General features: G+C 46.4%; 6 protein-coding genes across 6 annotated transcripts; 2 read left to right on the top strand and 4 right to left on the bottom strand.

Annotated features, from left to right (window-relative positions):
* Window positions 1–846: 846 nt before the first annotated feature.
* On the bottom strand, window positions 847–2355 carry LACBIDRAFT_332575 (uncharacterized protein; the record flags this gene model as incomplete). Its single annotated transcript, XM_001887133.1, has 3 exons — window positions 847–1603; window positions 1672–1709; window positions 1897–2355. The coding sequence occupies 3 exons, from the start codon at window positions 2353–2355 to the stop codon at window positions 847–849; spliced, it is 1254 nt and encodes a 417-aa protein (XP_001887168.1).
* A 4906-nt stretch (window positions 2356–7261) lies between these two features.
* Window positions 7262–7710, bottom strand: LACBIDRAFT_309848 (uncharacterized protein; the record flags this gene model as incomplete). The annotated part of the gene is made up of 2 exons (XM_001887134.1): window positions 7262–7362; window positions 7410–7710. The coding sequence occupies 2 exons, from the start codon at window positions 7708–7710 to the stop codon at window positions 7262–7264; spliced, it is 402 nt and encodes a 133-aa protein (XP_001887169.1).
* Window positions 7711–9841: 2131 nt separating this feature from the next.
* LACBIDRAFT_309849 (uncharacterized protein) lies at window positions 9842–11336 on the top strand. Its single transcript, XM_001887077.1, is given in 6 exon segments — window positions 9842–10007; window positions 10060–10670; window positions 10721–10859; window positions 10895–11084; window positions 11266–11284; window positions 11290–11336. 2 exon segments carry the CDS (start codon window positions 9843–9845, stop codon window positions 10471–10473), a joined length of 579 nt encoding a protein of 192 aa, XP_001887112.1. The 5' UTR covers window position 9842; the 3' UTR covers window positions 10474–10670; window positions 10721–10859; window positions 10895–11084; window positions 11266–11284; window positions 11290–11336.
* Window positions 11337–11999: 663 nt separating this feature from the next.
* LACBIDRAFT_309851 (uncharacterized protein) lies at window positions 12000–12679 on the bottom strand (the record flags this gene model as incomplete). The annotated part of the gene is made up of 4 exons (XM_001887135.1): window positions 12000–12113; window positions 12165–12334; window positions 12389–12448; window positions 12499–12679. The coding sequence occupies 4 exons, from the start codon at window positions 12677–12679 to the stop codon at window positions 12000–12002; spliced, it is 525 nt and encodes a 174-aa protein (XP_001887170.1).
* Window positions 12680–14501: 1822 nt separating this feature from the next.
* Window positions 14502–14858, top strand: LACBIDRAFT_309853 (uncharacterized protein; the record flags this gene model as incomplete). The annotated part of the gene is made up of 2 exons (XM_001887078.1): window positions 14502–14529; window positions 14683–14858. 2 exons carry the CDS (start codon window positions 14502–14504, stop codon window positions 14856–14858), a joined length of 204 nt encoding a protein of 67 aa, XP_001887113.1.
* A 1125-nt stretch (window positions 14859–15983) lies between these two features.
* LACBIDRAFT_309854 (uncharacterized protein) lies at window positions 15984–16593 on the bottom strand. Its single transcript, XM_001887136.1, has 2 exons — window positions 16251–16593; window positions 15984–16190 (listed from the first exon to the last, which is right to left on the bottom strand). Exons 1-2 carry the CDS (start codon window positions 16409–16411, stop codon window positions 16070–16072), a joined length of 282 nt encoding a protein of 93 aa, XP_001887171.1. The 5' UTR covers window positions 16412–16593; the 3' UTR covers window positions 15984–16069.
* Window positions 16594–17489: the final 896 nt, after the last annotated feature.

Here is a 17489-nt window from a genome sequence, read left to right on the forward strand (position 1 = left end):
TATCTGTCCATTCTATTATTACTGGGAAGACGGTTCGTAATGCATGAGACTCCTTTGCAACATAGATTTGTTTCGGTTTCTCAGACGGACCTAAACTCTGCAGGTATTGCGCTACTGGATCACTGATTATGATAGACCCTTTTGGCACATTTCCTTCATCTCTTGTTGTCACTATAAAAGCCGCTTTTATATTTAAATCATTAATAGATATCGCGTCTGCCTCCAATTCAAATTTTGTAGGTTTTAACGGTACCGCATCAACGTCAGGCTCTTCCATCATAGTAACTTTTCGGTTTTGAGCTTGTTGTACTGGCATCCTTTTCTTAGATAAAGCTTTAATCAAGTCGTGTCTAATACCTGGGGAAATGCTTATCAAAGTCTCTGCCGTCAGTGTAACTGGGGCATTATAGAGATTCGCTAAAGCCTCTCTCTCATGTGTCACATTCTCAATTGGTGCTTGGTGTTTATAAGAAACAGGTCTTTTCTCAGTATCAATAATTGGCTCAAAATTATCAATCTTTATTTCTTCTTTTTGTCTAGGATCATTCAGGTCAGGAATATTTAAGTATGGTAACTGTTTATGCCTAGGCACTGGATCCTCTTCTTCATCATCCCTTGGGAGAAGTGGTTTAGGCTTCCCTTTCGGTTTTGGTATAGTTTTCTGGGTTTCTTTAATTACTACAGGCGGAATTTCTTCCTCCATTTCTTCAATTTCTTCTTCTTGCTCATCATCAGAATCTTCGAATTCTGCTAATTGTCTGCGGTTTTTAGCTTTAGTTTGGTTCTCAAGAGCTTTCTTACTTCTGGTATTGGCCGCATTCCTACCAGATCGCTCAATCCTTGAACCTACGAGAAACCCTGCTGTCCCTGAGTATCAGCTTGACTGCGTCTAGTAGCTACATAACTTGCAGCTTCTTGACCTTGACCTTGCTGTTCCTCAAAATATGACAGAATGTTTTTCATATTGTTAACTATGTCAACTTCTTGTGCCGATGGACGTGCCACCTGTGCCGGCACTTTATTACCCAACAGCGTATCAATTCGAGTAGCCATTTTATCTAAAAGATCATCTCTCGAATCTCTAATCTGGTTGGTGTATACTGATTTAACTCGAGCATCTATTCCCAACTGGATGATACCTGGCTCTCCGCTGTTCTGTGTGTAAATTTCTCCAGGCGATGCAAACATATTGCTTTGCGCCATCATATCTTTATTGCTAGCTTCCTCAACAATCATTTTAGCAGACTTCCCATTTGTCCCTCTAGGTACTGGTTGTCCTGTGAGCGCGAAAAACATCTTATGACCGGACATTTTAATTTTTCCCGTTCTAATATGTTCTTCCCTATGAGGACAATTCATTGCGAAATGCCCCGTTTCTTCACAGTACCAGCATCCATCTGAACCCATTCTCCAAGTAGGCTGTGTCTGCCTCATGGTGGGTGCCGAGGTAACATGCTGGGTCATTAACATCTCAGTTAATTTGTTCATTTCTTGTCTAGACGCTTGGAAAGCGCTCATCTGTGCTTTTTCACTCGATGTAATTTTATCCATGAGTAACGCCACTTTCTGGTTTAATTCTCGGATATCATCTTCTAGCTTAACACTATGTGCCGGTGTATTATGCGTGTGATGCTCTCATGTTGTCCGTGTTTCTGTCGTATTGACACCAACCCGGTTATCACTTGAAGAGCTAATCCCTTGTGCACGTCCTGCAATAGTCTCAGCCATTTCAATTACATCTAGGATGGCATATGGATCCTCTGGACGGCGTTCTTTTCCATCGACAGCTTTTCCTTTGTCTCGGGAAAGCTTAATATTGAGACTTCCTTCCACTTGTCCTCGGAAACTATCCCTTAGACATCCTAAAAACAGTTCTACCAATTCTCTGTTGCTCACCAAGGCAGGTGGCACCAAGAGTAATTTTTGTTCTGCCCGGAAACCTCTAGTGAGGCTTTTAAGTGCAACAATGTCATCAATATCAATGCGCTGATGGTCATTACAAATTTTTCTCAAATTTGCTAGTGTTCCTTTTCCAGCATTCTTTGCCTCTGGATAGTCATCGATCAACGCCTGTTTAAACTCCTTGTATTCAATTTCGGGAGCAAACGTGTCAAATGCTTGCCATTCAAATTCCGTCATCTGGTCCGTATACCTTCCTAACTGTTTCTTCTTTTCTTGATCATCATCGATACCATGCTCTTTGAACAAGTCCTCCATTTGGTCAATGAATCTCAACATTTCAATGGGTTTTTCCTTGTCAAAGTTAGGGGCTCCTCGAGAGCCTGGCAATGGCATCGGTCTAGACGATCTTCTGCCTCCAGTGGCAGGAGCTTCATCTTGGGTATTATCTGGCATGTTTGTAATATTTCTTTGGGCTAACGAGTTCAGGTTTATATTATCAGATGCCCTAACAGTTTTTCTACAAGTCACGCGAGGAGGTGGTTGGGATACTGTCTCTGTTCTTAACGGAAACCTTTGCTCTACTGCTGTTGCAGGTTGCTTAGCTTTTCGTTTAGGTGGAGGTGGTAAACCTGACGATTCCCCTGCTCTAATAGAATTCGCTGTTTGTCTGATTTTTGGTGCCGTGGTGAACGGCTCTGCACTAGTATTTAAATTGCTTCAAACGCTAGCGGTTTTTTTTTTTTTTTTTTTTTTTTTAATTCAAACTTTTGTTCAAATAGAATGATCCAGTAGATCACTAAACTTTCAAGTCTTTGCTTTATCAAAAACAAAAGGAGACCCTCGCGGTGGGCTCCAGATGATACGCTTTGCACGGGGATGAACGTGAAAGTGCGAAACACGCAAACAAGGATCAAGCGCGTCGGGGGAAAACCCTAAACACCTAACACTCACTCACACACACACACACACACACTATCACAATCTCGGTGCAAGAGTTCGAGGGCCTTTGGTATTAAGAAATACCACTTTTGTCTTCTTAGGTTCAAGTCTCAAGAGTTTTCGTTCAAAATTGGGTTTTTATTATAAGGTGTGGTTTAGAATAGTTCAATAGAACAAAGTATATCTTTCTGGGAACTTGGTCTCTTAAATGCAAAGTTCTTTGATCACAGTTTCTTTTATTAACACAAAACACGACTTTAATTGACTTTTATGACTCCCATGAGTTTTTATTATGTCACTACGCTCCAAAACCAAGGGTACGAGTACGCTGTCTCGTCTAAAATGATACTGTGTCCTTAAAACCTCTTATTCAAAAGTCTCCAAGCAAGTTGACTCCCAAGCACGCTGGCTTCGTTCACACTGTACTTTTCTTGACCACGAAGAAATCTCCTTTAATTGATTACAACTGTCCACCTCCTAAGTCTCTACTTGGAGTGCAACTAGCTGGTCAACGGGGGACGATTGCTTCCCTTTTGACCTGCCAGCGCGCTCCTTATATACTCCAGGAACCCCTATCTATGTTTTACATGTGTTTTAATGCGGGATACTTCGGTCCGAATTACAAATATGAAATTTAATGAACGTGTGGTATATTTTGTAGTCTATCTCTGTGAACACTACAGATTTTGTAGTGTCGCGTCTTTCATTTTCAAACGCATCAAGTGTTTGATGCGTACGCGGAGTTAGCCGACATAGCTATTCTTAGCTTGGCATGATCTCGCGTGTTTCTTTCTATGGCCCGGTTTACCGGTTTGACAGATGACATCACAAAATGATTAACGTTTCCTGATGCGTTGATGCGCATGTGTACGCGTTTACCAATAGTCTTCGGCCTTCCGTCGCTTCCGAGTTTTTAATTAAAATGCCTTGTCTTGGCTCGTCTTTTCATTACGGAGGTCGGGAGACACTCCGAAGGTGTTTTCAAATGTCTTTCTTAATTGTCAGGGGGTTCTTATTATATTTCATATAATAGAATGTGTCTTTTTCTCATGTTTGTACTTGTGACGTTCAGACGCATCAGTCTTTGATGCGTACGCGGGAACTGCCGTACATGACTTTCTGAATGGCCGGGAGCCACGCTAAGTCTTCATACGTTTACTACCTAGGTGTAGTTTAGTCTTTCCATGTTTCAGACATGCCGTTTAAGCGTCTATGTCGTCTTTTCTGTATTTCTTGTATAAGCACGAGTTTTCACAATAAATCCATTATGTGTTTCTAAACCCTTTGGTAGTAATGCAATTCTTCTCCCTGCGTTGGGTGTTTACTCTAGAACCTCTTCGTGCTCTATTTCATGGTAGGTGAATCTTAGATAGGATCCAAGTATAATGTCACGATGCGTACTGCTGCCAGTTCCAAAGCCTTGTCCTATTTTCAGATTCCACGCATTTGCATTTTTAGTCAACTGTGCCGGGTATGCACATTGACTCTTTGTATCATTGCAATTGTATGTAGTGTATTTATTAGAGATGACCTTTTATCGGTAAAATCGTTAAAACCGAATTTTATACGGGTGAGATGGTTTCATCCGTATCAGCGTCGATGTACTCATTGAAAATCATGCGCTGTTCAGCTTCCAAAGAGTCTATGTTCACCAGAGGTAAGTTGTCATCTTCAATTTGCTGTGGGGCCTCCCGTTTTTGCTCATCAATCCATGTAGAAAGCAGATTGACATCGTTCCACCACTGGCGTGATGCATCAATATCCCATCCATCATCAAGAGGCCGGCGTCCAAGGTCAGCCACGCCATAGGGCTCAATCTCAACATTGGGGTGGATATGCGCATATGCCTGCCAATCTGCTTCTGTGAACTCAGCCACATCAGGATTTATGACATCCTCATCATCCTCATTTTCGTCGTCACTGTCTTTTGTCCAATTTTCTTCTTCCCAGCAACGAAGGGTGTCGTTTTCGTGAGTATGCTCTGAGGCCCAACATCCTGCGAGGACTTCAGGCCATGTTATTTCTTCACCATTGTGGATTTTCAGATCTTTGAGGTCACGAAATGGATGATGGAGGATGATTTTAGTCTGGCAATATTCATTGTATTGGGGATCTTCTGGGTTTGGGGAGTAGCGAGGATAAACGCGAAGAACCGTTTGAGTTTTTTCACGCTTCCTTCTCCATTCTTTCTTTCGCCAGGTGTATTTCTCACAAACTTGTTGCAGAGACAGATCTTCCATCGATGGTGGGCACTTCATATATCTCTGCAACCACAAGTCTCCAGTAACAGCAAGATCTTCCTCATCTTCACCGGTTTCCACATCAGAGCCGTCTTCATCTGTCTGGCCAAGTTCTTGCATTCCGCCATCTGAACCAATGAAGAGAGTTTCAAATGAGGAGGATGCTTGGGCGAGTGGTATCCCTAAAAGGAGGTGTGCTGTTTCTTGGGCTGAATAGGTCCTCTCACCCAGCATTTTATTTAACATCTTTTGGCAGGCTGATTGTGCAGTTCCTCCTTCACCCATTGAGTTGACAACTCCTGATAAGAGTTCTGTGAAAGCGGGGGCCTGCTTCTCTCCTTTGGAAGCATATTTTGCAATGTAACTTAGTATGTACGTGAGTTCGTTCCATGGCTATACAGATATACACTCACATAATTGCTGCATCTTTGCTCATGACAGGCTTTATGTCAACGTTGGCATGCCAAGCAAGAATCATCGGTGTGTTGAATAAGTTCAAGAGTCGATCGTTGCGTTGAGGCTCAAACTGTATCCGATTTTTACTATCTTTTCCAATGCCAGCATCATGCCGGCACTGCATTGGATAGTCAAATTGACAGAAGATGCGGTACTCTTCCTGTCCCGGAAGCTTTCATTTAACTTGACAATAACCGGGGACACATTGGGTATGTCGTTCAACCCAGTTGAGTAAGTCTGAAAGCTCTTGATTTGTGTGATTTAGTGTGTCGCGTGCAATGGAAGACGGATGTTCTCCAATAAGGGGGACATTTTCATCTTCCCTTGGGAAAGGGTTCACTGCCGTTATGATTCAGTCATAAAAGGTGATGAACTCTTTCATCTTCTCTTGCTGATCATCAGAAATGATAGAGTCTGGGTTCTTCAACAGGTTCCAGTCAATTCTTTCAGTATCAGGTGCATCTTTCAACCAAAGGAACCCATGTATATGACCGCTTCCTCGTTCCTGCCACTCATATCGATACCAAAATTGTTGAACGCCGAGAAGTGGAACAAGGAAAATTTTGAAGAATGCTTGAAGCCTCTGATCGAGATATGCAGCCGCAATGTGAGGATTTTGGTTCAACGCCAGTCAGCGTCGTCGATGTGCGGCCCTCTCGTCACCTGGCGGATCATCATTTTCACTCTGTGGCATGTGACGATGAAGATCTAGCCATTGCAAATCTGCGGCACTTAGTGTAAAGAACACATTGGGAGAACCTTGCACACGGATCATATCCATGAGTTCGTGGCGACGTGCAAGCCAATATGCACGTGTGCCACGTAGCTTTGCTCCGTATCATACCATCTTACTTGTGATTTGTTGGTCGCCTCCTTCAAGTAGCGACTGGATATCAGCAACCATAAGATGGCTGGCATCGTGCTGTTGTTTGATGAATATTTTTGACTGACATCTTGTTCATTGTCTTTGTAGCGTGTTGAATGCAAACCATGGAAACTGCCGGTGCTGCGCAAAACGCCCACCTCGAAAACGAAGAAGGTGAGCAAAGTAGTCACCAAGGTCCACTTTCTGAAGACGAGCTTGGTAGAAGTCTCCCACTCCGTCTGGGAAAAGGGTAGGAAATGCCTGAGTCATATACCCTGGAGTTGACTTGTTGATTGGGGTTGTGTTGAGTGGTGGTGTGTTGATCTAAACTCTTGTAAGTGGCAGATTTGTGGGATATAAAGCAAATACTTACGATATTCTGTTGATATTCTGTGCCATGAATGATTGTGTTTGCACCATGCCGGAGCTGTTCCACCTTGATGCCCTCTTGATTTGCAAGGTTGAGGATACCGCCAACAGTCTGACGATTTGTGCCGTCATCTTCATCAGCAGGCTCCCCTGCTGCAGCAGCAGGACCAGCGGGCTCAGGTGCACCCTCATTCTGGCGTCCTTCTCGACAAGTTGGAATACGGTGTGCCACAGTTCCATTCATGGGAAGCTGTTCAAGGGTGTCTTGATCAATCAGTAAGTCCGCGTAATCAGGGTCATGTTGTATTTTATATTGAAGAGCAGCTAGTATTTTGGGTCAACACACTGTGAAGTCGATGTGGCCAGACAAATCGACATTGTCGCATCAAATTATCACCAGGTCTGTCTCTTCGGGTAGGTGTGGGAGCCGCGTCGCTACCTCTGTGATATCTTGACGGAAGTTAATGATATGATCTTGATAGCATAACTGTCAGCCCTTTGTCCATCTGTCCTGCATGTAAGACTTGACACGTGCAATGACCATGTCCTCCATATCAGTAAGTCCTCTGAGGCACAGAGGAACCTCGAGTGCTAACATGTTGTTAGAAAAATGAAGTTGGAAGGAGTTTGCGACATACCTGGATTTACTTTATTTTCTGATGACCATTTCTTCACAGGATCGCCTTTATTGTTGCGACATCTAGAGCATGTGCCATCGACAACATTCAAATCAAACCCTTCCTCAAGACAGCAATCACACAACTGAAATGTGATCGCGTTAAGCTTCTCGTCAAGTTTCTTCAGAAGAACGGTTTCTCTTGCAGAAAGCGCAGGATCTCCTGGCAGATGGATGTCCATGAAGTCAGCGCCATTCCCAAAAACTTCATCAAATTCATCGACCTCCTCAATGTGGACTCCTTCGGCGCCATCATCACCCATTACATCCTTGCCAGTCTCATCCTCTTGTGCTGCTATACGAGCATCACGTCGGTTTCTCTGGCAATCATTACACGTTGTGCGAATACTACCATCAGCGGCACGGCAAGCGTCTATGGAAACCTGATGTGCGCCACTTGTGCACCACCGCTTCCCTAGTTCGAAGATCTCGTAAATTTATGTTTACATTTCAACAACAGATGACTGACCCAGTGCCTCAGCCTCTTGTCGCTTTCAATGAGCGATCTTCAAAGCTTTATTCTGGCAGGCATCACAGGTCTTAAATAGGGTGGAGATTTTGGTGGGTTTCTTAAATCTTTTTCTCTTCTTGATCTTATGGCATTTGGTGCACCGTTCACACTTTCGGCAGGCGCTGCATCATGCATGGATGTTTTCGTTTCCAGGTTCAAGATATTGAGCAAGCAAGTAACTGTCCTGACAGAGTTCACAGGATTTCTGTGGTCCAAGTGGTGGTATGCGAATGGTCAGGCGTGCTCGTTGATGAGCCTCCCGTTCAGCTTGCTCAAATGAACATAGGCAACATGTTTCGGTGGAAGAATCCCATTGATGACGGGTGCGTGCGAACACTTTGTCACATTGGGGGCAAATGGCACTGTTGTGGTTGTGGAGCGGGCACCTGGCAGCTGGCATTGGGTAAGGACAAGTCAACTTTGTTCCAATATATACTGACTATGGCCACTGCGGTGGCTTGGGTAGAGGTGGCCCAAGTCATGACCACGTCAACGCAACTTCACGTGACTTGGTCCCATCCTCAAAAACAAATGCTACAGGGGAAAACAACTGAGGAAACATGCAATAAGATATCTAAGATGTGTAAATTACTCTGATACAAATGTTTGAATAGTCTAGCTCTTGTTATTCCGTTTTGAAAGATTGTTGAAAATGCCACCTAAATTTGAGGGTTAATTTAACATGCAATTCATAAGACAAAGTGCATTTTTTTGTGATAGGTGTGTAAAGGTATACTACATAAATGTGCTTGACAAGTTTCATTTGCAAAGGTTCAGAAATACGTGAGGTATTGGCGAAACACTCTTTTTCCCCGCCAAAAGTTTCGACCTTTGCGAATGGAAAATTTGTTCTTGTTTGTTCGAACTTTCAGCGCTTTAGTGAAGGATTGCTCGCTTTGCTCGCAATAAGCATTTTCTGACGCGGTTCGGAGGGCGCGGTAAAAACAGGACTAATCAAGGACTACAGTGCCTTGCATAATGCTTTGCAGCGTGAATTTTTTGAAATTGTATTTGGCTGTGTTTAAACTGGTCCTGAGATGTCACATTCAGGCTTATTCCGGACAGAGATCATTTCGTTGGGCCTTACAGTGTTCCGGCACTCCTTCGGACACCATCACTCCTTCGGACACTCGGCTCTAATTCATGCAGATCAACATCACTCGTTGTCAAACTTGGCATATGTCTGTAAATAGGTATAGAGATCACGTATTCAAAAAATTGGATTAATTGGTAAAGTTCTCAAGGTGCTCTGAGTGAATTACACTGAAATTGATGAAATTTGTGGAATGTTACTATGCTAATCTTAGGTTTTGCCCAGATCCGACAAACCTCACACACAGCAAAAAAATCCCATAGATATACAACCCTACTGTAAAGGTAATAATAAGAGAATGGGGACATTTAAAGGGAAAATGAGGGGAGCAGAAATGTTGCACAGACGGAACATCAAGAATGTGACTGCACGACATGGCCATAAGCTAATTTCTCACACACTTTTTGGTGGTGTCACGTAGTGTCCGAAGGAGTGAATATCGTGACATTTTGCCCGCTTTCTTAAACAGTGTATTTATTCACGTACCGGAATTCGTTTCTCCTGAAAATGTGGAATTACATATAAGATGTATTGGTAAATAGAATTGTCAATTCAGAATGAGTTATTTTGGTGTGTGGCCACTACAAAACGGGAATGTGCTTAGCCTGTCCGAAGGAGTGCCGGAACACTGTAGTTGTGACATATCAGGTTCACTATAAATATAATCAAATACGATTTGAAAAAATTCATGCTGCAAAGCATTATGCAAGACACTGTAATGTAACGACAGCTTCGAGTAAGTATCTATACCACTGTCCATTTTTATGTCCCTGTTGATTTCCACCCCAAGCATGATGGCGAGAAGGCTCAACTTTTCAGGTAATATCCTGGCCAACATGGACGATATCAGCGAAGGGGACGAGGTTGATGACGACGATGATGTACCTGTGCAGCCCAAGCGTAGGAATAATGGAAAGTTGAAGACTCCTGGCGACATGAGCCTTGACACTAGCGATGTAAGTCCTCACTTGTTGCCACCGCTCTCCCTCCATTCATGGCGCATTTCAGCTTGATTGTATCTCTCGCCCAACGTCTGTTCCACAGCCCCCAATTCCCATGGCATTCCACCCCATCTCCAACGATCGCATCTCTGGTTCACACAAGCGACCCAGATTTGACAGAAGCGCTGCTATTCCCCTGAGCCGGTCCCCTCCAGACAACTACAGCTACCACCGAAGCCCCATCTCCTTCAGCCGAGGCCAACAGCCTGGAGGGTACAGCCAGCACGGGCCGCGCGAATCCTCACACCACCAGCATCACCCAGCCTCAAGTTCACAATACACACCTTCTTCTCTGGGTCGGGCCATACCCCTCCCCCACCCTGTCCCAATCCAACTTCAATCCGCTCCCGCACTCTCCTACTCGTTCCTCAGGTTTTGGACCCCCACCTCTGCCAGGCAGCGCTATCTCTTCCAATCATGATAGCGGAATGTACACCCACCACCAATTGCGCCAGGGTCCTCCCAGTGGCGGGGGTAGTGGTGGTGGTGCAGGTGGACAAAGTGATCTTTTCACTGCTTTTATGGAAGGGGACGAACGTTCGGGCGGTGGGGGACCAAATGGTGGAACGGGATTGGACTGGCCTGTCCACGGACCACGTTCGAATGTACCTAATCCAGGTTAGAGTTTCCCTTCCTTTAACCGTTAGTTTCTCTGACGAATTGTATAGTACCCAATCCGCCTCCCTCATCTTCATCTACACCCTCAGGTGCAGCCAACGAGTCGGGAAGTGGGGGAAGCAACTGGCTTGACTTCCTCTCTGGCAATAACCCTACTACTCCATCTGGCAACCCCGGCAACACAGGCACATTTTGAGAGCACAGAGACGCGTTTTTGCTGGTGGTGTCACCAAATCACGGAGATATCTGATAGCGGGGGAGATGGGAGGCGGGGACCATCCCCGCTCGTGGTGTCCATTAGTGGTGGGGGGAAGAGGGACGCCGGGGGCGTGGGGATCTTGAACTCTCCCGTTAGTCAAGGGGAGTTGGCAAAGAGAAAGGGTAAGGATTGTTGAACAATCCAAGGTCAAAGCTATTGAGAGAGAGAGAGAGAGAGAGAGAGATATTCCGGAGCGGTCGCAATGAGGAACAACCGGTTCCCGATACACATCTGTAGCGTCTAAATACAACTGTGCTACGGAGCATACCACACTGTCACCGTTGCGATCAGCCGACTGATCAGCGAAGAACAACCCCTGACCGGACATGGCAGGGCATTGAAATGGACTTTTTATCACTAGGATGGACCTGTAGCCTTTTATAAGTTATCTACTGTGCAGTTCCTTCATATTTCTTCTGTCAGCCATTAGACTCTTACTTGCTAAGTACCGTCGCTTTCAAAATAGTTGGGGGATGAAACGGCCTTGGACGCGTTGGCGAAATTGGAATCAATTGAATTGGCGAAAAGCATGTACAAGATAACATTTTCGAAGGAGGTCCTAGGGTGTGAAAAAATACACGTAAAGGCTTCAAGGTGTTAAGGTGAAGAAGGGTTGACACTGTAGCCAGGATAATGAGCAGGCGATAGGAAAACTAGCGAATAATAATTGTTAAACTACGGAAAGATATACTTGCAGCTGAAGAATCTTGAGCAATGTACCGTGTCTACGCCCGTTGCCATTCGGGTGGCGACTCGGAAGCCCAAAGCAACTCCTCAGCTCATCAATGATAAGCCGTCAACGCAGGCAATTGAGTTCCAGGGCATCGCAGGAAGAACAATGATTGCCAAGAGACTGACTCTCTTCTTCTTCAAGCCCATCTTGCGAATAATATTCGTCGATTTGGGGGCCGTGAAACCTCGTGCGTGTAGCGTGGCGATAACGCAAATCTGGAGGGAGTCCTAGGTGGCACTTGCGTCCAGATGCGTATACCTTTGCCGGAGGTTTCAATTGGAGAGCCCAATGTCGGTGATGATGGTATACCCAATCAGAATGTTTCCCTGATTTGGGGTCAGCGTGGAGCGGGAGAGGATGAAGGAAGGGGCCTGACTCCTTTCAAGTCCCCATGGACGATGGTAGGCCTGAATGTATGGAGATAGGCAATGACAGAAGCCACCTGGGCAAGCTACAACAAGAGTTAAATGATCAAACTCGGTGGATGATTTGAAATGCGTACAAGTCTTGATCGATTCACGCTCGGGAAATGCTCCAGATAGTTGCAAAGCGTCCCATGTTCGCACCAAGGCGATACCATGCCAATGCTCTGTGAAAGACGCACTATCCCAAATAGCTGCGATACATTGCGATGACATAACGATGCCAAGCAATAACCTCTGCTTGAAGTCGCTAACAAAGCATCAATTCAGCTCAAAACATTCAAGCAACAGAAGTAGTCCATACCTTGATGAGCTTCTCTCGAACGTTTTGTACCATGACTTGACGCAGGACCTTGATGACGACCTGAATCATATCATGAGCTACCTTGCAACACAACACCACAACAAAGAAACTTACCGACCGAGGCCGTCTCTCAATTGGATCGTTCCAAGTACCTTTCAATACGTCAGAGAACGTCCCATGAGCGACAGCCGCATCTCCCTTCACGACTTCGTCGGAAAGATCAGTCAAGATCACAGACCCTTTCACAACCAAAGTCTTGGTGACTATCTCCTGCAAAACTTTTGTCGACATCGTTGCTTCAAGCGGTTATGGTCCTGATGCGCTTGGATCCACCGGAATTCGTCATGCGATGATATGAAAAGTGCAACTGTCCGGAGGGAAGAGAAATAGAGGAAACGTGGGTAGGTTTGGAGGATCGTGGCATTTGGAAATGGACATCTGACGCAAATTCCAAGCCAACGTCTATCCAGCGGGTTGATCGGCCAGTGTGGTGATAGGTGGAGGTTGATGAACAGTGTTCATTCGCCATGCCGAGAACGTAAAGAGTAAGAGTCGGGAAGACGGGGAAAAAGAGATCAGAGCATTCCCTGATGAATGCAACGACAATGTCAGATCTTCGTATGCACTTTGAGAGAAAAAGGGTCCACTCACGGATCCTCGTCTAACCCCTCGTCAAGACGACCGAAACAGCAATCTGCAAGAATGAACGGGCCATATGGATCGTCTGCCGTTCGGTCGATGACGGGGAGGTGGGCGCCTGTGGGAGGTGGTCAAAAGCGGTGGTGATTCGCGCTGAAAGAAGGTCAATGGACCCGGGTGGCCGACTGGTCTGTAGCCGGTAACCGTAGCCTCGTAAGTGGATGATGGCGATGACTGTTCGACAGAGAACAGCGGTGGATCCTCTTCATGCACAACGGGGACAACGCACAAGGATGTGGAACGTCACCGTGGCCGAATCGCCAAGGCTTTCCCTGGGTAACTGCAGCAATGCCACGGCATTAAATGGCGAACACGAGATCCGAGAAGACGTGAGGTAACGTTAAACATCCTGCTGAAGGACTAGAGAGGTGGAGGATGGCGGCTGTCTGGATGAAACCGCATGTCTGTGAGGTAAAACTGCACGATATTGCGACCAAATTTTTAGGACCAACTGAACCGCCATGGAGTAGCACACTGCAGGGCTTGAAGGAACTATGTAAGATTAGAAGGCGAAACTGGCGGGATAGCTGGCAAACGCACCTCAGATTTATCCAACCCAGCTTCAGCCATCAAACGGCCTCAGGCCAACTCGAAGAGGCAGGGAGAATTAAATGATCGTACTGCGAGGTATTGAGGTGCAAAGGCAATGACAGGGATAGCTGGCGGTGCGACGTATTGGATCTGTCTTGGTCGACGTCAAGGCATAATGGTTGTCAAGTTGGACCATCTCATGACGTTGATCTTGCGCTGGTCACGACCCGAGTCACCTCTCTTCTCTCCGCCTCTTCTGCTCTACGCGATTGTCCTTCGTCTGATGCTTCATCTCATTTCTGGGACAATACCAATATCCGATGCAGTAGTGTATTTTCTACCCTCTATCAATGTATCCCATCAATCTTTTCGTTAGTCGACAAATCTCGGCGTTGACTCTACGTGATCATGCACGACTTACCTGTCCACGCGCAATCTTCGAATACGCATTCCATAAAGCTACAACTTCGTTTGGCCCAGCCGCTCACGTCTGTCGCACTTCCTTCTCGTGAAAACCCATGAATTGGTAAGAGTTCTTTGCTATTTTGTTATCCGTTCTCCCGCTCATTATTATGACACCTACTATCAGCTCCTTTGAGATAATGCAAACCGCGCACCGTGTTTTTACTCATAATTGGACGGGAAGTTTGTATCTTGTGAGTACTTACGTTGCTTTGGATCATTCTCGATTTTTGACGGTCTCTTTACAGAAATCGCAATCCGTATAACCTAGGAATCTAAACGACGAAGGTGGGCGTTACGAGGAAACATCCGAGCGCCAGTGGCCCAGAACGATCACCTCCAACCGTGCAACTGCAACGAACTTCATCCAGCCAACCTCAAATGCCACTGAACGAACATTAAGGTGTAGCAGGTGCAGTGGATGGTCATGGACGAGCTCGAACTATCAAGTGAGTGCTACGCCTTTGGCTATTCTAATGTGTTGCTAACCCAGGCGTCAACGTAAAGATCTTACGGCGCAAACCTGTTGGCTCTTCGTTCAACCCCGAGTTCTCGCTGATGCGCTTTCCTGGATTTTTCACTACCACAACCGCCATCCACAGGACGAACCGGACGAGGGTCACGCGTTGAAACGACGGAAGTTGGTCGACTTTCGACTTCCCCAAAGCCTCGTCAGTCGTTATTGCACCAAGACTTGACAAGCCCTCTGTTGGAATCGGCGCGTGAAAGGGAGGTTGATAAATTAAAGAATGTCGAGAGAAAAGCCGGGTACGATTGAACGAGTGGACCACCTGAAGGATTTCGTTGGTGGCAAGGATATCATGAGGTTGGCTTATCAGTGAGTTCACCCCGATCCCATCCTCGTGAGTAATTCCAGAGGGCTGATCTATCATTATAGTCTTCTTCATGCCCAACGAAGGCTCATCAGCAGGAAAATGTCGCTCAGAGTAACAAGCGCCTAAAGTTGATCAGTAAGTGTTTCCTCTTCTCTTCTTCACCTGTTTCCACTCTAACTTCCTGCGCCAGCGGGCCAAGCCAAGTCGACGTCCGCGTATCTGATCACCAACTCATGATGCTGGCTACAAGCTCGAGGACGCCAGACTCGTTGAATTTATATTAACAACTCGCGCATTTAACGACTTTCGTAAGTCCTACCGTCCCCATTGCCCTCTCTTTCTGCCTACTTACACAGATCAATTTTGATAATAGGTCTTGGTCCATTCACAGCCTCGCCGCGGGTCCGACCTAAAGGAATTAAAATACGTCGCTGGGTCTATGTACAACGGCGCGTTCGGAAAATCTTGACGGATAGATGTTACATAGGCTCCCTCCCCTCTCGGACCGAAAGGGCTACCACCCACTTTCATTCGACTCTTCCCATACGAGCTTGAATCCCACGATTGAGGAATCCAATCGCTTGCAAGGCAACGTGACCACCCCAACCGGGAGAGACTTAAGCTGTCGTTAAGATACTTAGGAGGTGGTGATGCGTTGACCGGGGATCATGACGCGCGCAGGGCAAAGAACAGTGTGCGGCCCGTAGGAGCGAGTTATAGCCCTCTCAAAAGTGGATTCCACTCCTCTGAGCCGCCGCTTCATCTTCCTCTTCTCACACACTTCATCCTCGCAACGTTTTCTTTGTGCTGGGAGATCTCCTAGACACCTAACTCTACCTACCCCACCCTTTGCTCCATGACACGGACGTAGGTTGCATGTACACCGCTTCCAATCACTTTTGGTCGACCTCTACGGCCGCAAACCCAGTTCTTCACCTGTACCTACCGCCGTATCCCGCATTCCCGACTATTGGCATCATCAACGCCAGAACCGTCACGTTGGCAAAGGAGGGTATGTATATTTGTTGTGAAAGTAGGAAGTAATAGCAATCAATCAGTACCATTCATGTTCTCGGAAATAATGAAATTACGATTGACATTGTGCTAGTTGTGGGTAGAATGTGAGTATCAATCAATGGGTCTAGCTACGCAGTCAAGTTGGGGGAGTGTTATGATTATACGTTATCGCTCCATTACAAGTAACATATTCGAATGTCACGACAGGTCGCGTGCATATTGATGCCGTTCCAATTCTTCGACTCAACCTCAATCTGCTGAACGAGAAGAAGGCGGATGTCAGTAACCATCGTCGGTCCCGTCTAATCCAAACTTACAAGAGCCCACTCAACGATGGGTACATTTGTATGTGCGAGGTTGCGGCAGCCCATGGCGACGACGAGCTGCGGATGGATACGCACGATGGAGATTCTACGCGGTGTGAACGCTGACTCCAGAGACAACGATTGCTCGTATTATGGGCAGAGATTGGAGCCATTGGGGGGTAGCTGAAAAGTTCTGAGCAACGAGTAGAGGATAACGACCGAAGAGCCACAGGGCTGGGCGCAACCGATCAGATGATCAATGTCCGTGCGAGTGTGCCTTCGTGAGTCGATGCGCGAAGGGATGCAAGTGGCCGGTCGTGCGAGCCATGGTGGACCTAGGAAAGACGGGTAAGATCATCGAAGTGGGGCTTGCGTTAGTTCTAAGGAACCAGGGCCTGGGTAACAGATGGGGGTGGTCAGTGAAGGAAAAGATTGAATGTATGCGAGGTGATAAGGACTTCAGAGGTCGAGGAAGGAAGGAGGGTTTGAATGAATAAGTAACGCAAGGGCGATAACTTACCAAAGGAAAGACGGCCGTTATCCCTACTCTCCAGCACTCCGGCTGAAGCTTGCGGTTATGATCAGGAGGACGGCAATAACATACCATGGTATGTAGAGCTTCTCGAGAGCGTATTAGGTTCGTCGAGCTGGGCATCGTTGAAAACGCCCGTCACGTCTGCAATGAAACGTTGGGAACCTGTGCTTTGCGGTCTTGTATGCTTTCAAAGCGTGGCGCTCGTAAACGAGGTTAAGGAGACCAGAGCTGCCACAGAATCATCAGTATGTTAGACTAACGGCTGCATGCAGAATAACGAGGGGGAGGGGGAGGTGAAGTTTGCAGCACAGAACGGGCAAACGAGGTAAGGTGGAAAAGGGACGGGACTTGATGGAAGGAGGAACTCACTCGGAGCTGATGCACCCGGCCGTCTTTGCGATGAATCCCATGAACAAAGTCTTCGCGCATCCTTTGAATCTCTACAGCTCCCCGCTCTCTCTATATCGATACACGTTGACGAAAGCGGCCATCGAATTTCGTTTTGATTGCAGCGGGAGGTCGAGTAAGGATCTCCAGGCGATGTCGGCAGTGGCTGAACGACCCAGAGAGGAAAATTGGACGAGTCGTCATGTTCAACGAGGGGGTTCGCGGCGGAGCTGAAGCCATGGGTGGATCCCATCGAAGCTGGCCGAAGGGCCCTTAGGTGCGTCGAAAGGTGTCGAAAGAAAAAGACGTAGATGTGTTTAGCGTTGGGG

The sequence above is a fragment of the Laccaria bicolor genome, genomic scaffold (assembly GCF_000143565.1).
Source record: "Laccaria bicolor S238N-H82 LACBIscaffold_42 genomic scaffold, whole genome shotgun sequence".
Taxonomy (NCBI): Eukaryota; Fungi; Basidiomycota; class Agaricomycetes; order Agaricales; family Hydnangiaceae; genus Laccaria; species Laccaria bicolor.